Source organism: Agelaius tricolor, unplaced genomic scaffold (assembly GCF_023055355.1).
Source record: "Agelaius tricolor isolate 1412-34295 unplaced genomic scaffold, bAgeTri1.0.p SCAF_3, whole genome shotgun sequence".
Classification (NCBI taxonomy): Eukaryota; Metazoa; Chordata; class Aves; order Passeriformes; family Icteridae; genus Agelaius; species Agelaius tricolor.
The window spans coordinates 66,772,783-66,785,381 of record NW_027269263.1 but is presented as its reverse complement, the minus strand read 5'-3'; the positions used below and the strand labels follow the sequence as shown (position 1 = coordinate 66,785,381).

The following is a 12,599-nucleotide window of genomic DNA, read 5'->3' as shown; positions in this document are numbered from 1 at the left end:
ACAGGAATGAAAGCCAAAGGAAACATTTTGTAAGTTGAAGAAGGGGTAGTTTGTGTGTGCTCCTGCAGAGGTTTCCTCTCACACCCTGATTCCTGCTGAGGTCATGGTTGTGGCTTTATGGCTTTTTCTCTTTTTAGCATCAGGAAATTAGGAAATCCCAGAGCACAGGGTTGTTTGTACAGAAATGTAAAAACACAGCCTTATGTCTTGTGTCCAAACAACCTTACCCACCCCAAGCTTTCAGCCCTGTAGCTGTGGGAATCAGGGGATAGGGCACAAATGTCCTGCACCCAGCAGGCCCTGTCTCCCATGCAGGACATCCCCCTGCCCTGCTTTGGCAGCCCCAGCAGTTGCAGCACATGCCTAAAGCCCAAGACACCCTCAGCTCTATGGCAAACAAGATCTTTCCCAGGAAGATGCCTAACCCTTTTCTTTCTTCCCTTCTGCTTCTTAGTCCTCTTCTGGGAGGAGCATGGGGTTGTTTTTTCAAAGCAGCCTTTAAGCATCTTGCCACTTCACAGCTCTTGGGTTGTTTTTCCTCTCCCAGTCTCTTATGGGGTTGATCTCTGGCCTCCATTTGAGAGCTTGCAGCAAGTCAACAGCTCAGGAATCCACATGGTCCTGCCAAGACAAAGGTCTTCCACTCCTCTTGGGTTTCTCCACCTTCTGCCGCAGGCACAAAGCTGGGGAGAACTTTTGGACTTCTCTGCTTTCAACTTGTAAAACTTGTATAGCAACTGTGAACCAGAACTCAAATGATATTCTGGCAAAACACACTGAGCTCCTCTTGGGAGGATGGAGAGTGAAAACTGGTGGGGTTTTGTGGTTTTGGGTTTGTGCAGCTGAAGGGATGCAGTTACCACTGGGACAGGATGTGAGCTGGAGCAAATCCCATCTTTGCAAGAAGGGATGTTGCACTTGAACAGCAAAATTTAAAGACCTTTCAAGGAAAATAATCCTGTGGCAATGAAGTGTACTCAAACTGGGCTTCAGAGATTTGCTTCAAGCACAAATTTCAGAGGAAGATCCATCTCCCTGCACCATTAGAGCCCTGCCCATCATCCCTTATGACACAACACCATTGCCCCCAAAGACACTGTCCCAGAAGTATCACATTCACCTGCAAGGACTTAGCTCTTCTGAGGAAGCCAGGAATTTAGGGATAATAAGGAAATTAAGTTTTGAAAATATCTTCAGCTATTGCATACTAGTCATAGTTTCTTCCCCTTTCTTCACTTGGATTTCTACCTCATCATTTACAAGTAGTTTGCTTTGTTTTATTTCTGTCCAGCAGGCTGATTTATTCATGGGCAAAGCCTGGTGGTTTTTATTTTTCCTGCAGTGTTGGGGAACATAAAAGCCTGGAAACTTGAGGCTGCTATCAGCATTTATGCTAAAAAATAATGGTGCTGGCATAATAAAATCAATGCATCCTTTTTTCCCCCCGTTTTAAAACCAGGAGGAGTTAACTGCACGGCAAGAATTTGCCTCAGCAAGCCTGGACTGTATGAAATGGAATTGATTATCTGTCACTCTTGATGCATCAGAAGAAGGATGCAGATGTTTCTCCAAATATGACATTTCCTCTTCAGTGCAAGGTGGGTGTGTGGTAGCAGTTCAAAGCCACAGAAATCAAAGGAGATGGGAAAGTGAATTTTCTGCGTGGAAAGAGCAAAATCAAATTTAGAAACCTGCTGGAGCTGGCAGCAGCAGAGAAGCTGGGAAGGTTTCTACCTGACAGCTGCAGTAATTACTGCCTGCAGATCACTCCTGGGAACCTCTGTCCAGTTCTTTCTCTCCAAAACCCAAAAGCTGAAAATTGTGCAAAACAGGAGACTGGGATCTGCAAGGGACCAAGACTACCTGGTGACAAAATGATTTGGGTTAGAAAGGGACCTACAGATCATCTCATTCCAACACCTTCCACTGTCCCAGGTTGCTCCAAGCCCCATCCAACCTGACCTTGGACACCTCCAGGGATCCAGGGGCAGCCATCCTCTCTGGGTACCCTGTGCCAGGGCCTCACCACCCTCCCAGAGAAGATTTTTTTTTCTAATCTCTAATCTAACCCTGCCCTCTGTCAGTTTAAAGCCATTCCTCCTTGTCCTAAGTCTTTGACCTGCACCTCTCTAATCCAATCTCATCTCCACACCTTTATAGAGCACCTAATCTCTGTGATATGAAGATGCCAGCACTAATACCAGAGGTTAACAAAAGTAATCTCTCTAGGTCAGGCTACAAGGGGGAGATTGGCTGTAAACTTTCCAAAAGCTGATTGTTCCCAGTCCCTTCTGCATCTGAAGCCCTGATGACCTGGTTGTGCTGTCTGTCATTCCAGCAGGGCCAGGCCAGGGGCCCCTCTGCAACTTTCCCCTGCTAAATTTTCAAGGCTGAAGCATCAGGCTGGTGATGAGCACATGAGTGAGGAGAGCCTGCTGTGAGAAAGGGAGCTGGGTATTTTCTGGGGTCCTCGTGGCAGGAAGGAAATGATGAATCTGACTCCATGTTCTTAGAAGGCTAATTTATTATTTTATGATATTATTATATTAAAGAATGCTATACTAAACCATACTAAAGAATAGAGAAAGGATATTTACAGAAGGCTAATTTTTTATTAGTTTCTAGATCTAGAGAGATTACCTAGGGTGACCCAGAGAGATTACTTTTGTTAACCTCTGGTATTAGTGCTGGCATCTTCGTATCCCAGAGATTAGGTGCTCTGTAAAGGTGTGGAGATGATATAATGGAGATGTGAATGAGGAGAGCCTGCTGTGAGAAAGGGAGCTGGGTGTGGTATTTTCTGGGGTCCTCGTGGCATGAAGGAAATGATGAATCTGACTCCATGTTCTCAGAAGGCTCATTTATTATTTTAGTATATTGTTATATTAAAGAATACTAAACTAAACTATACTAAGGAATAGAGAAAGGATACAGACAGAAGCCTAAAAGAGAATAATGAAAACTCATGACTCTCTCCAGAGTCCCACAGCTGCTATTTTAAATCTACATTCATCTCATGGTATGATAACATTCATTCTCCTCACTTCTGAAGAGACAGGGTTATTTTTTCCCCAAATCAAGAGAATGTTGAAGAAATTATCACTGATAAATACCTGGAAGCACAGCCAGGATCAAGATATCAATTTCTACCTCCTATCAGACATCTTTCATGTAGCAGAAAATTATTTCTTCAATTATTTCTTTCTTGGAGGGGGACAAGCAGTTCAGGAAGAGCACAAGTAAATGGTGGATTTATAAAACAATTGCATCCAAGAATACAAATAACACAGGAAAAAACTTGTATTCCCTCAAGTCCCACACTAAAGGACCATTTCTCTGCTTCCCTGCATGAGAGATTCAAGTCTCAGCACTTCCAGCCTTCCTGGAGACTCACACTCTGCAGAGACGAGGATTATTGGGATAATGGAGTCTGGAGTCAAGGAGGAAAAGGAACAAATCAGCTTGACCCTGATTGGTCATTAAGTTAAAACAATTCACATGAAACCAATCAAACAACCACCTGTTGGATAAACAATCTCCAAACACATTCCACATGTGAGCAAAACACAGGAGAAGCAAATGAGATAAGAATTGTTTTCCTTTTCTCTGAGGCTTCTCAGCTTCCCAAGAGAAGAAACCTTGGTGAAGGGATTTTTCCAGAAAATATGACAGTAACAGCTGGGTACCAGTGTCTGGCTGCTGAGTGTGGGGGGCTCAGCAAAGGCCCTGAAAACCTGGGCATGGGCAGAAAGCAGAGGTGCAATGGTCACTGTCTGGTCACTGAGGTGTGACCTTGAAGATTGGCTTAGGTGTGACCACAGCAGCTCAGCCAGGAGCAGCTGAGCAGTGGGATAAGGGGTCTGATGCTGACAGGGAAAGCAGGACCTGTGTAACCCAGGGGAGGAGGAGGAGAGCCTGCCTGAGCACTCAGACATCTCATAAAAGGACAAACAGAACTTTGCAAGCTGGATCAATCACATAAGCAAGTCCCCTGGTGTGCCCAGCAATTCCCAGCACCCTCCTCTTCCTTGGGTTTGTGCCATGCAAGTCATCCCAAACGTTATAAATATTTCAAAGGAGCTCTTTGCATTCTTATTTGCTTGTAGAGTACAAGCCTTGCAGTGAAGGAGATCCCTGTGACTGCTTCTCAGGCTGGAGGCACTGACATTCCTGTCTCCCACTGCTCCCAGCCATGAGCTCACTGCCTGCAAAGGGAGAGCAGCTCAGTACTCATTTCCTGGCTGGGGATGTGCAGGGATGTGCAGGGCAGCTCATTGCATCCCCCTGCACCTTGGTGCAAAGCCTGCTTGTGCACACTGATGGATGCTGTGCAAGGTGGGGAAGGCAAGTTAAACCTCCATCCTGGATAAAAAGGTTTCTCTGAGCTTAAGGATGAAGTTGAGGGGAAAATTCTTCCCTGTGAGGGTGGGCAGGCTCTGGTACAGGTTATCCAGAGCAGCTGTGGCTCCCTCTGGATCCCTGCAAGTGCCCAAGGCCAGGCTGGACAGGGCTTGGAGCAACCTGGGACAGTGGAAGTTGTCCCTGCCCATGGCAGGGGATTTGGAACTAGATTATCTTTAAGATCCTTTCCAACCCAAACTTTTCCATGTTTCCATGAAATGCAAGGATTTCAAACCTGTGAGACAGGTAAAAGGATTCTCTAACTAAACAACCCCCTTGATATATTAGTAATTAAATCAAGCTTTTGCTTCCTTTGGAGACCCCTTCCTACAGCTGGGAAAGCTGGCAGCAACCACTGAGGCTCCAAGTGCCTCTCCCACAGAAACCAGGGCTTGGGAAGATCTCAGGAAGTCTCTAGACCATCCCTCAGCCTTGGGGCACAATCAGTGCTGGCTGAAACCCTTCCCACCATGTTTGCTCAACATGTTCTGAAAACCTCAAGTGATGCTGAGCCACTTGCCACCCTCTCTGGCATTTGTGCTCTGCCAGGAGAGATGCTCTGATTTCACCATGCTGGACCAGAGTTTGGTTGGTTTCATCTAAATCTTGTTTTGGGAGCAGCTTGATTCTCAGCATTTTTTTACATTATTACTATTTTTTTACTTTTAAGTTGTCCTTTCTAGATGCCAGACAGAAATGCTGTTGAGCTGTGAGTAAGGGGTGAAGATCCTCATACACCAGAAATCCCCAGACTATGTTTGAAGTCTTCTCTGCTTATTAAAACTGTCTGGCACCACTGAGATTGCCTGAGGTGCTTTCTGCTTTTCAGTAATATCTGATCTAGAGAATGATGCTCTGACTGCTGTGATGGCCTTGGCTGGAGCTTGGAAGCTGGATTCTGGAGTTTTCTGGAAAATGGAAAGCAGATCCATTGGTGTGGACACTAAGGATGGTCCCATCTGGGATCTTTCTAGGTCAATGCACATAAAAACTGGAGCAAATCCCAGGGCAAGGACCAGGTGACAGAAGCACCTTAATGGGGACCTGAACCATCATCCTCTAGTACAGGACCTGGTCACAACTACACAACTCTGGGATGCTCCTGCTGGGAAGCTTTTGGAGCTGAAGTGGCATTGTCCAGGCAGGATCAGTGCTGGAAAAAACCATCTGAGGAGTTAAGCCCCTTCCAAGATGTGCAGGCACTCAGCAGGATGTTATGGACAGCAAACTTGGACATGAGCATCCAAACATAGATTTTCATGCATAAACCACTCATTTTGGGTTTAACCCTGAGTATATTGCATTAAGTTTCTTTTCCTAAGCCTTGGAATCATGTGCTGGAAATATCCTTCTGGAGATGAACTGCTAAACCCACTTATCCTGGGAAATAAAACTGTAAAAATCTGGTTTTGTAGAGATTTGAAAGCTCATCACTCCAAGGAATCTCACTTGTTTGCCAGAGCAGAGGACTGGGCTGGAGTTGAGGTGGACCAGAAGAACTCCTGGGTCCTGCTGCCCTGGCCTTGGGCATGGCTGGGCTGTCCTTCCCTTCCACCTGGAGTGAAGGAGGACTCCCCTTTACCTTCTGGGCTGTCAGGCAACAGCACATGGATGTCCAACCCACCTGCCTTAAATCATCCCAGTCCTTTGAGGTTACTAAACATCCTGGGAAATTCCATGTTGGGATGCTTTTTCCCCAAGGCAATGGTTGCCTGCTCAGTGTGCTTGGGCACACTCCCAGCATGTCCTGCTGTGTTTTCCAGGGGCAGGGCATAAACCAGCTCCTGTCACAGGTTCCAGTCACTGGAAGAAGCCCAGCAGCCCATGCCACCAAATCTTGAACAATTTTGTTCACCTTTTTGCTGCACCTGCAGCACCCAACACTCCCTGAGCAGGACAGAGGCAGCAAAGCCATGTAGGACATTGATGTCCCTGTCCCTGCCACTCCTGTTGGTGTCACAGCTCTCATAAACAGCCTGGGGGATGTTTTTTTGGAGTGCTCCTCACCCATGGCCCAAACAGGTTTCTTCAGTGGGGGTTAAGCCAAACCTGGTGGACTTTGCCCTGGGGAGGATGCCCTGGAGCCTGCAGGAGATGGATGGGGAGGCTTTGGAGCACCCCAGGGATGGTTTGAGGAAAGTCTTGTTGGCTCCAGGAGGGAGAAGCAGTTTTGCAGGGAGCAGAGGCACAGCATGGAGCTCATGGTATCGCTGTCAAGCACCAGGATGAAAGGATGGGTGTGGCATTAGTATTTTCTGAAAAATCCCTTTGCCCAGAATTTCTCTCCTGGGAAGCTGAGGAGCCTCAGAGAAAAGGAAAACAATTCTTATCTCATTTGCTTCTCCTGTGTTGTGCTCACATGTGGAATGTGTTTGGAGATTGTTTACCACAGGTGATTGTTTCATTGGTTTCATGTGACTTATTTTGACTCATTGGCCAATCAGGGCCAAGCTGTGTCAAGACTCTGGAAAGAGTCACAAGTTTTCATTATTATCTTTTTAGCCTTCTGTAAGTATCCTTTCTGTATTCTTTAATGTAGTTTAGTTTAATATAATACAGTATCATAAAATAATAAATGAGCCTTCTCAGAACATGGACTCAGATTCATCATTCCTTCCTTCTTCTGGAGGCAACACAAATACAATAGATGAGGTCCTCTCCTGCACAGTTCAAAGAGTTTCTCTTGAGCTCCCCCCAAGCCAATGCCTCTTTCTACCTCCAGGGAGGGCATAAAGGAACCCCAGTACAAATAAACAGCCCTGCCAGGTTAAAATGTTCCACCTTCACCTCCTGCTGCAACCTGAGCTCCAGAGATGAGGACACACTGCCCTGATGCTGTTCCCAAGCTCCTGGCTCAGCCCAGCCCAGGGATGCCACCAAGGGGTATTTGCTCATCCTCAGGATCCAGCACAGCAGGATCTGAATTTCCAGTGCCCTGTGCAAGGGCAGGAGATGCTGAACAGGGGGATCTGAGTTTCTGACCCCCTTGTTTCTGAAGCAGCTGGGTTTTCTGAGTTTGTCCCACAGAGAAGATGGGATTGGTGCTCTGATGAGCTCACAAATTTGCATAAGTGATGCAGGAGGCCAAAATTCCACGATCACACCCACATCCATTACACCCAGTTCTGTACTGCTCCTGCCAAGAAAAAAACACCACAAATCCACTCAAAAACCCTTTCCCAGTACCTTCCACCCTTTTCTAAGGCAATCAGCTCCCTGTCACCTCCCTCCCATCTCTGCTGTCTCCGGGAAGTGAAGGGTTAAAAGCTCTGAAACTGCAAGAACTTCCTCCCTTCTGCAGTGCCACCCTCGGAATGACGCTGGTTTCTGCCGGGCTTTGCCCAAATATGTCCGTTTCCTCCTGAAAGAAGGAGGAGGAAGGAAAGAAATAGAGATACAGAGGAAATATATGTACATTTTTTATTGTTTATATCGAAGAGAAGCCGTCCACGTCCGGGGAACCCAGGCGTCCGAGCCAGCCCTGCCTCCTCCCGCTCCATGCCGTTCCGCAAAGGTAGGGATGGAGGGGAGGGCAGCATCCCGGGATGCTCGCACAGGGACTACTCGGGCATCCAGGGATTACCTGGGCACCCAGGGACCGCCTGGGCACCCAGGGATTACCTGGGCACCCAGGGGTGGCTCCGGCAGGGTGGGCGATGGGAGCCCCGGGCTGTGCCCGGCTCTGCCGCACCGCCGGCTTTGGGGTTTGGGGGAGGATGGATGGGGGACACCCGTGAGGTTGTGCGGGTGTGCTCTGTGCAGCCTGAAAAGGGCGGCTGTCCCCTCTCCGCCTTTCCTGTGGGGTTTTCCGTCTGTGCCCTGCGAGGGGCAGGAGCTGCTGTCCTCCCTCGGGGGCTGGGGACAGAGGGCACAGGGATGGTTCTGGCCGGGGGTGCTGCTGGGGCCGATGCAGCTGAGAATGCAATGCCTGCGGGCACTTGTGTCCTTGGGAGGGGCTGGAAGGAGAGACTGGGCAGGTAAACGACCCTCACCTTCCATGCCTCAGATCTGCACCCCAAACCATCCCTTTTCCACAGAAATCCCCACTCGCCGCCCCCTGGCTTGGCAGTGTGGGCAAGAAGCATCAAATATGGGACCTAAAGCCCTGCTGGGTGCTGAAATATGGGATCTAAAGCCCTGCTGGGTGCTTCCTGTGCTGCTGTGGAGGAGTTTCCATCCTCTCCGGGCTGCTGTGAGGCAGAGACTCTTAAATGTCACCTCCTCCTCCTCTGTCCAGAGAGAATCGGTGGGACACAGAGTGGGATGCTTGTGGTGGTTTCTTTTGGAGAAAGGGAAGGGGAAAAGCCTTCTCCAGGAGACAGACGAACCAGGGGAGGCAGAGACTCTTAAGTGTCACCTCCTCCTCTGTCCAGAGGGAAGCTGGGAGTGGGATGCTTGTGGTGGTTTCTTTTGGAGAAATAGAAGGGGAAAAGCCTTCTCCGGGAGACAGACGAGCCAGGGCAGGCAGGGTTAACTCGGGATGTGCACGGACACGGGCGGAAGGCGCTGCCCAGCATCGCACACAGGTGCTCCGGCCGGCGGGGGCAGGGACAGAGGTGTCACACACTGGCGCTGGCACATCGCAAAGCAGCAGGGAGGGATGAAACCGGCGGGGAGAGGGCTGGATTTTGTGTTTTTTTTGGAGGACGTTCCGGGGCTGCCCGCAGTGATGCTCACAGAGCCGCATCTCAGGCGCCGAGGCTTGCGCTGCCTTTGGAGCTCAGCGCAGCAGGATGGGCTTCACACCCTCGCAGCTTGACAGCGCACAGTTTAATTAATTGTAGGTGATAAACGGATTCATCTGGAGCAGAGGGAGAGATGCTGGGGAGGAAAGAGCATGTGAGGCTTTAAAAGAGCGGAGCGGGGGAGCAGGGAGGGAGCTGGGGGTTATTTCCCGTGCTGCTGAGCAGCTCCCGTGGCCCTGCTGGGGTGGAAATGAAGGGCAGGGCTCCAGCACTTGGGGACACAAGGTGGATTTGCAGCAATTGATGCTTTTCCACGCGGTGCTGCCCAGCACACCTGGACCGGGTGCTTTGGGACACCGTGCTGCGCTTGCCATCGCTGCAGGATTTACAGGGCACAGCTGACCCGCGGATGCTCGGCGGTTCTGTCCTGCAGCCCCTGTGGCACCGTGGCAGCCGTGGCTCGTCTGCCTCCAAACTTCCTCTAGAGGTCAACCTTGAAATGCCAGAGCAGCTCCGTGCCTGCGGCTCCAAGGTGGCAGAGAAGCCGGTGTGCATGGGGTTTGTCCATTGCTGGTGTATTTTGGGAATAATTTTGTCACCACAAGGGTTGCCAAGTATTGTATTTGTGGGGTGCCCCGTGGCAGGGAGGAATGATGAATCTGACTCCATGTTCTCAGAAGGCTCATTTATTATTTTATCTACTATATCATATTAAAGAATACTACACTAAAGAATATTTACAGAAGGCTAAAAGGATAATAATGAAAACTCGTGACTCTCTCCAGAGCCTCGACACAGCCTGGCCCTGATTGGTCAATGAGTCAAAATAATTCACATGAAACCAATGAAACAATCACCTGTTGATAAACAATCTCCAAACACATTCCACATGTGAGCACAACACAGGAGAAGCAAATGAGATAAGAATTTGTTTTCCTTTGTCTCTGAGGCTTCTCAGCTTCCCAGGAGAGAAATCCTGGGTGAAGGGATTTTTTCAGAAAATGTGAATGCCACAGTCAAGCACTGGGAAAGAGGGGCCTGGGGGAATGGTGGAGTCACCATCCCTGGAGGGATCTAAGACATGCAGATGTGGCACTTGGGGACATGGTTTAGTGGTGGCTTAGCAGTGCTGTGACCTGGCTGCAGCCTTTAACCTCAGCTCAGAGCATCCCCACAGCACCAGCCCTGCCTGGAGCACTGCTCAGTGGCTGCTGGGTTCCCCAGGGACCATCCACAAGCCACCAAGGGCAGAGCTGTGCAGAGCACGGCCTTGTGGCTGCCCTTCAAGAGCTGCCCACAGCAAGCTGTGCACATGCTGAGTGTGCAGGAGAGCTGGGTGTGAAGATATTTTCCTTCTAGTTCAGCTTGGTGCATAAAAATCCTTGCTCAAGGTGGTGGCTTCAGCTGGGTTGGGATCTGGCTGTGCTCCTGACCCTCCCAGAGGGACATGGGGACTCCAGGCAGCTTGGCAAGGAGGCTGAGCCTTTACTCTGGGAGCCTTTTGGGAGCAGCATCTCACCTCAGGGCTGATCCAGGCTGCAAACAGGAGGCTCTGCCCAAGGGCTGCTGCTCTGTAGACCCTCTTGAGGCACAAGGACGCTTTGGGATGAGCATTTTGGAGGCTCTCAGCTGTCTTTGTGTGGAAATGGAGCATCCTGTGGTGGAAAATGCAAGCTCCACCCCTGTTCTGGCTGGTTTCTCGCTGCTTGCAGCTTTGGCAGCCCTTTCCTGTGTCTGTGAAATCCTGGTTGCCTTGGCTCTGTTCTGCCTCCTTTCTCCTTGGGCATCTTAGCCAGTGGCATTGCCACAGGACCTGCACTCCCTGGCTGTGTCACAGCTGCCATTTAGCCAACCTCAAGGCATTTGGCAGTTTCAGGTATTAAAGAAAGGTATTTCTAGCAGGGGTGCTCAAGCATAGCCAGGAGGAACGAGCTTAGGAAGGAAATTAATTTCTCCCAGCACTGCTGCATCAGCTGGGAGCACTGGAGAGAGCCCTGGTCCCCAGGCAGTGCCACTGCCCTGGCAAAGGCCTGTCTGTGGCTGCAGCTCTGCTATCAGGAGGTGCTGGGAGCTTTCACCTAAAGTGCCCTTCCTGAAAAATCTGATTTAATTACTGCAGCTGATGCCAGGGAGCCTGGGAGTGTGCAGGTGATAAGCTGGCAGGGCACTGCCAGCCAGCAGGACATTTGTCATCTGTCAAAGGACAAATGAAATCCCTGTGCTGCTGGCTGGGAAGGAGCTGGAGATAAGAGGGAATGCGAGTGAGCAGAGAATGAACACAGGATGACAGAAGCATGGAACAGTCTGGGTTGGAAAGGATGTAAAAGATCACCCAGTTCCAAGTCCTCTGACAAGGCAAGAACATCTTGTGCTCAATGAGGTTACTCAAAGTCCACTCCAGCCTCACCTTGAACACTTCCAGGGATGGGGCATCCACCACCTCTCTGAGCAACCTGTGCCTGGGTCTCACCACCCTCATCATAAAAAATTTCTTCCTTATTAGAAGAAATTTTTCTTCTAATAAGGAAGAAATTTTTTTCTCCTTCCTTATATTTCTATATATAAAAATTTATATATACATATATATATATATATATTTATTTATATATAGAAATATAAGGAAGGAGAAAAAATTTTATATATATATTATAAATTATATAAAAATATATATTATAAATTATATATAAATAATATATAAAAATAACGTTTATATATAAATTATATATATTTATATATATATAATTTATATATATAAATTTCTTCCTAATACATATTTGAAACCATCACTTTGAAACCATCACCCCTTGTCCTATTGCAACAGACCCTGCTAAAAATCTGTCCCCTTTAAAAATTGGTTCCCTTTAGGCACTGGAAGGGGCCCTAAGATCTGCCCAAAGCCTTCTCAAGGCTGAACACCTCCTCTCTCTCAGCCTGGCTCTATAACAGAGGTTCTCCAGCCCTTGGAGCATCTTCATGGCCTCTTCTGGACTTGCCCCAACAGCTCCACGTCCTTCTTGTATTGGAGACCCTGAGCTGGACGTGGTGCTCCAGGTGGGGTCTCATGGGCAGGACCCCTCACTCTTCTACTGCTGCCCCTGCTTTGCACATCCTGTTAGCACAAGAAGTTCCAACATCCATCCCCTGCTCTCATTTCTGCCTGCTCTGACCAAGGAGGCTCTTGCTAGCAGGGGCAGAGGCGCCTTTTGCCTGCAGCATGAAGGGAAAGGGCAGGACTGTGCCACATCCCAGCGCTGTCCCTTCTGCTGCCTGTCCCCTGAGCCACCGAGCCCTTCCTGGCTGTGCCAGCTCCTGCAGTGACTCAGATCACAGCACCCCCTGATGGGAAACTCTGCTTTGGCAGAATGGGTACAGCTAAAGTGGAGAACTGCCTTTCTGCAGCTTTCTTTAGGTACTGGAAGGGACAATCTCATCACTTTGGGAGGGTTTCTGGATTGCTGGCAATGCCCTGCAGTCCCACATGCTGCTGCCTTTGCTGGCCATGTCACCCAGCAC

At 49.0% G+C, this 12,599-nt stretch overlaps 1 protein-coding gene across 1 annotated transcript in view; it reads left to right on the top strand.

The window, feature by feature from the left end:
* The first annotated feature begins 7,713 nt into the window (after positions 1 to 7,713).
* The window catches only part of PFKFB3 (6-phosphofructo-2-kinase/fructose-2,6-biphosphatase 3), a 45,715-nt gene continuing 40,829 nt past the window's right edge, over positions 7,714 to 12,599 (top strand). Inside the window, exon 1 of the mRNA XM_071424156.1 lies at positions 7,714 to 7,915. Within this exon, the coding sequence (XP_071280257.1) occupies positions 7,900 to 7,915 (16 nt within the window). The 5' untranslated portion in view covers positions 7,714 to 7,899. The remainder of the gene's footprint in view (positions 7,916 to 12,599) is intronic.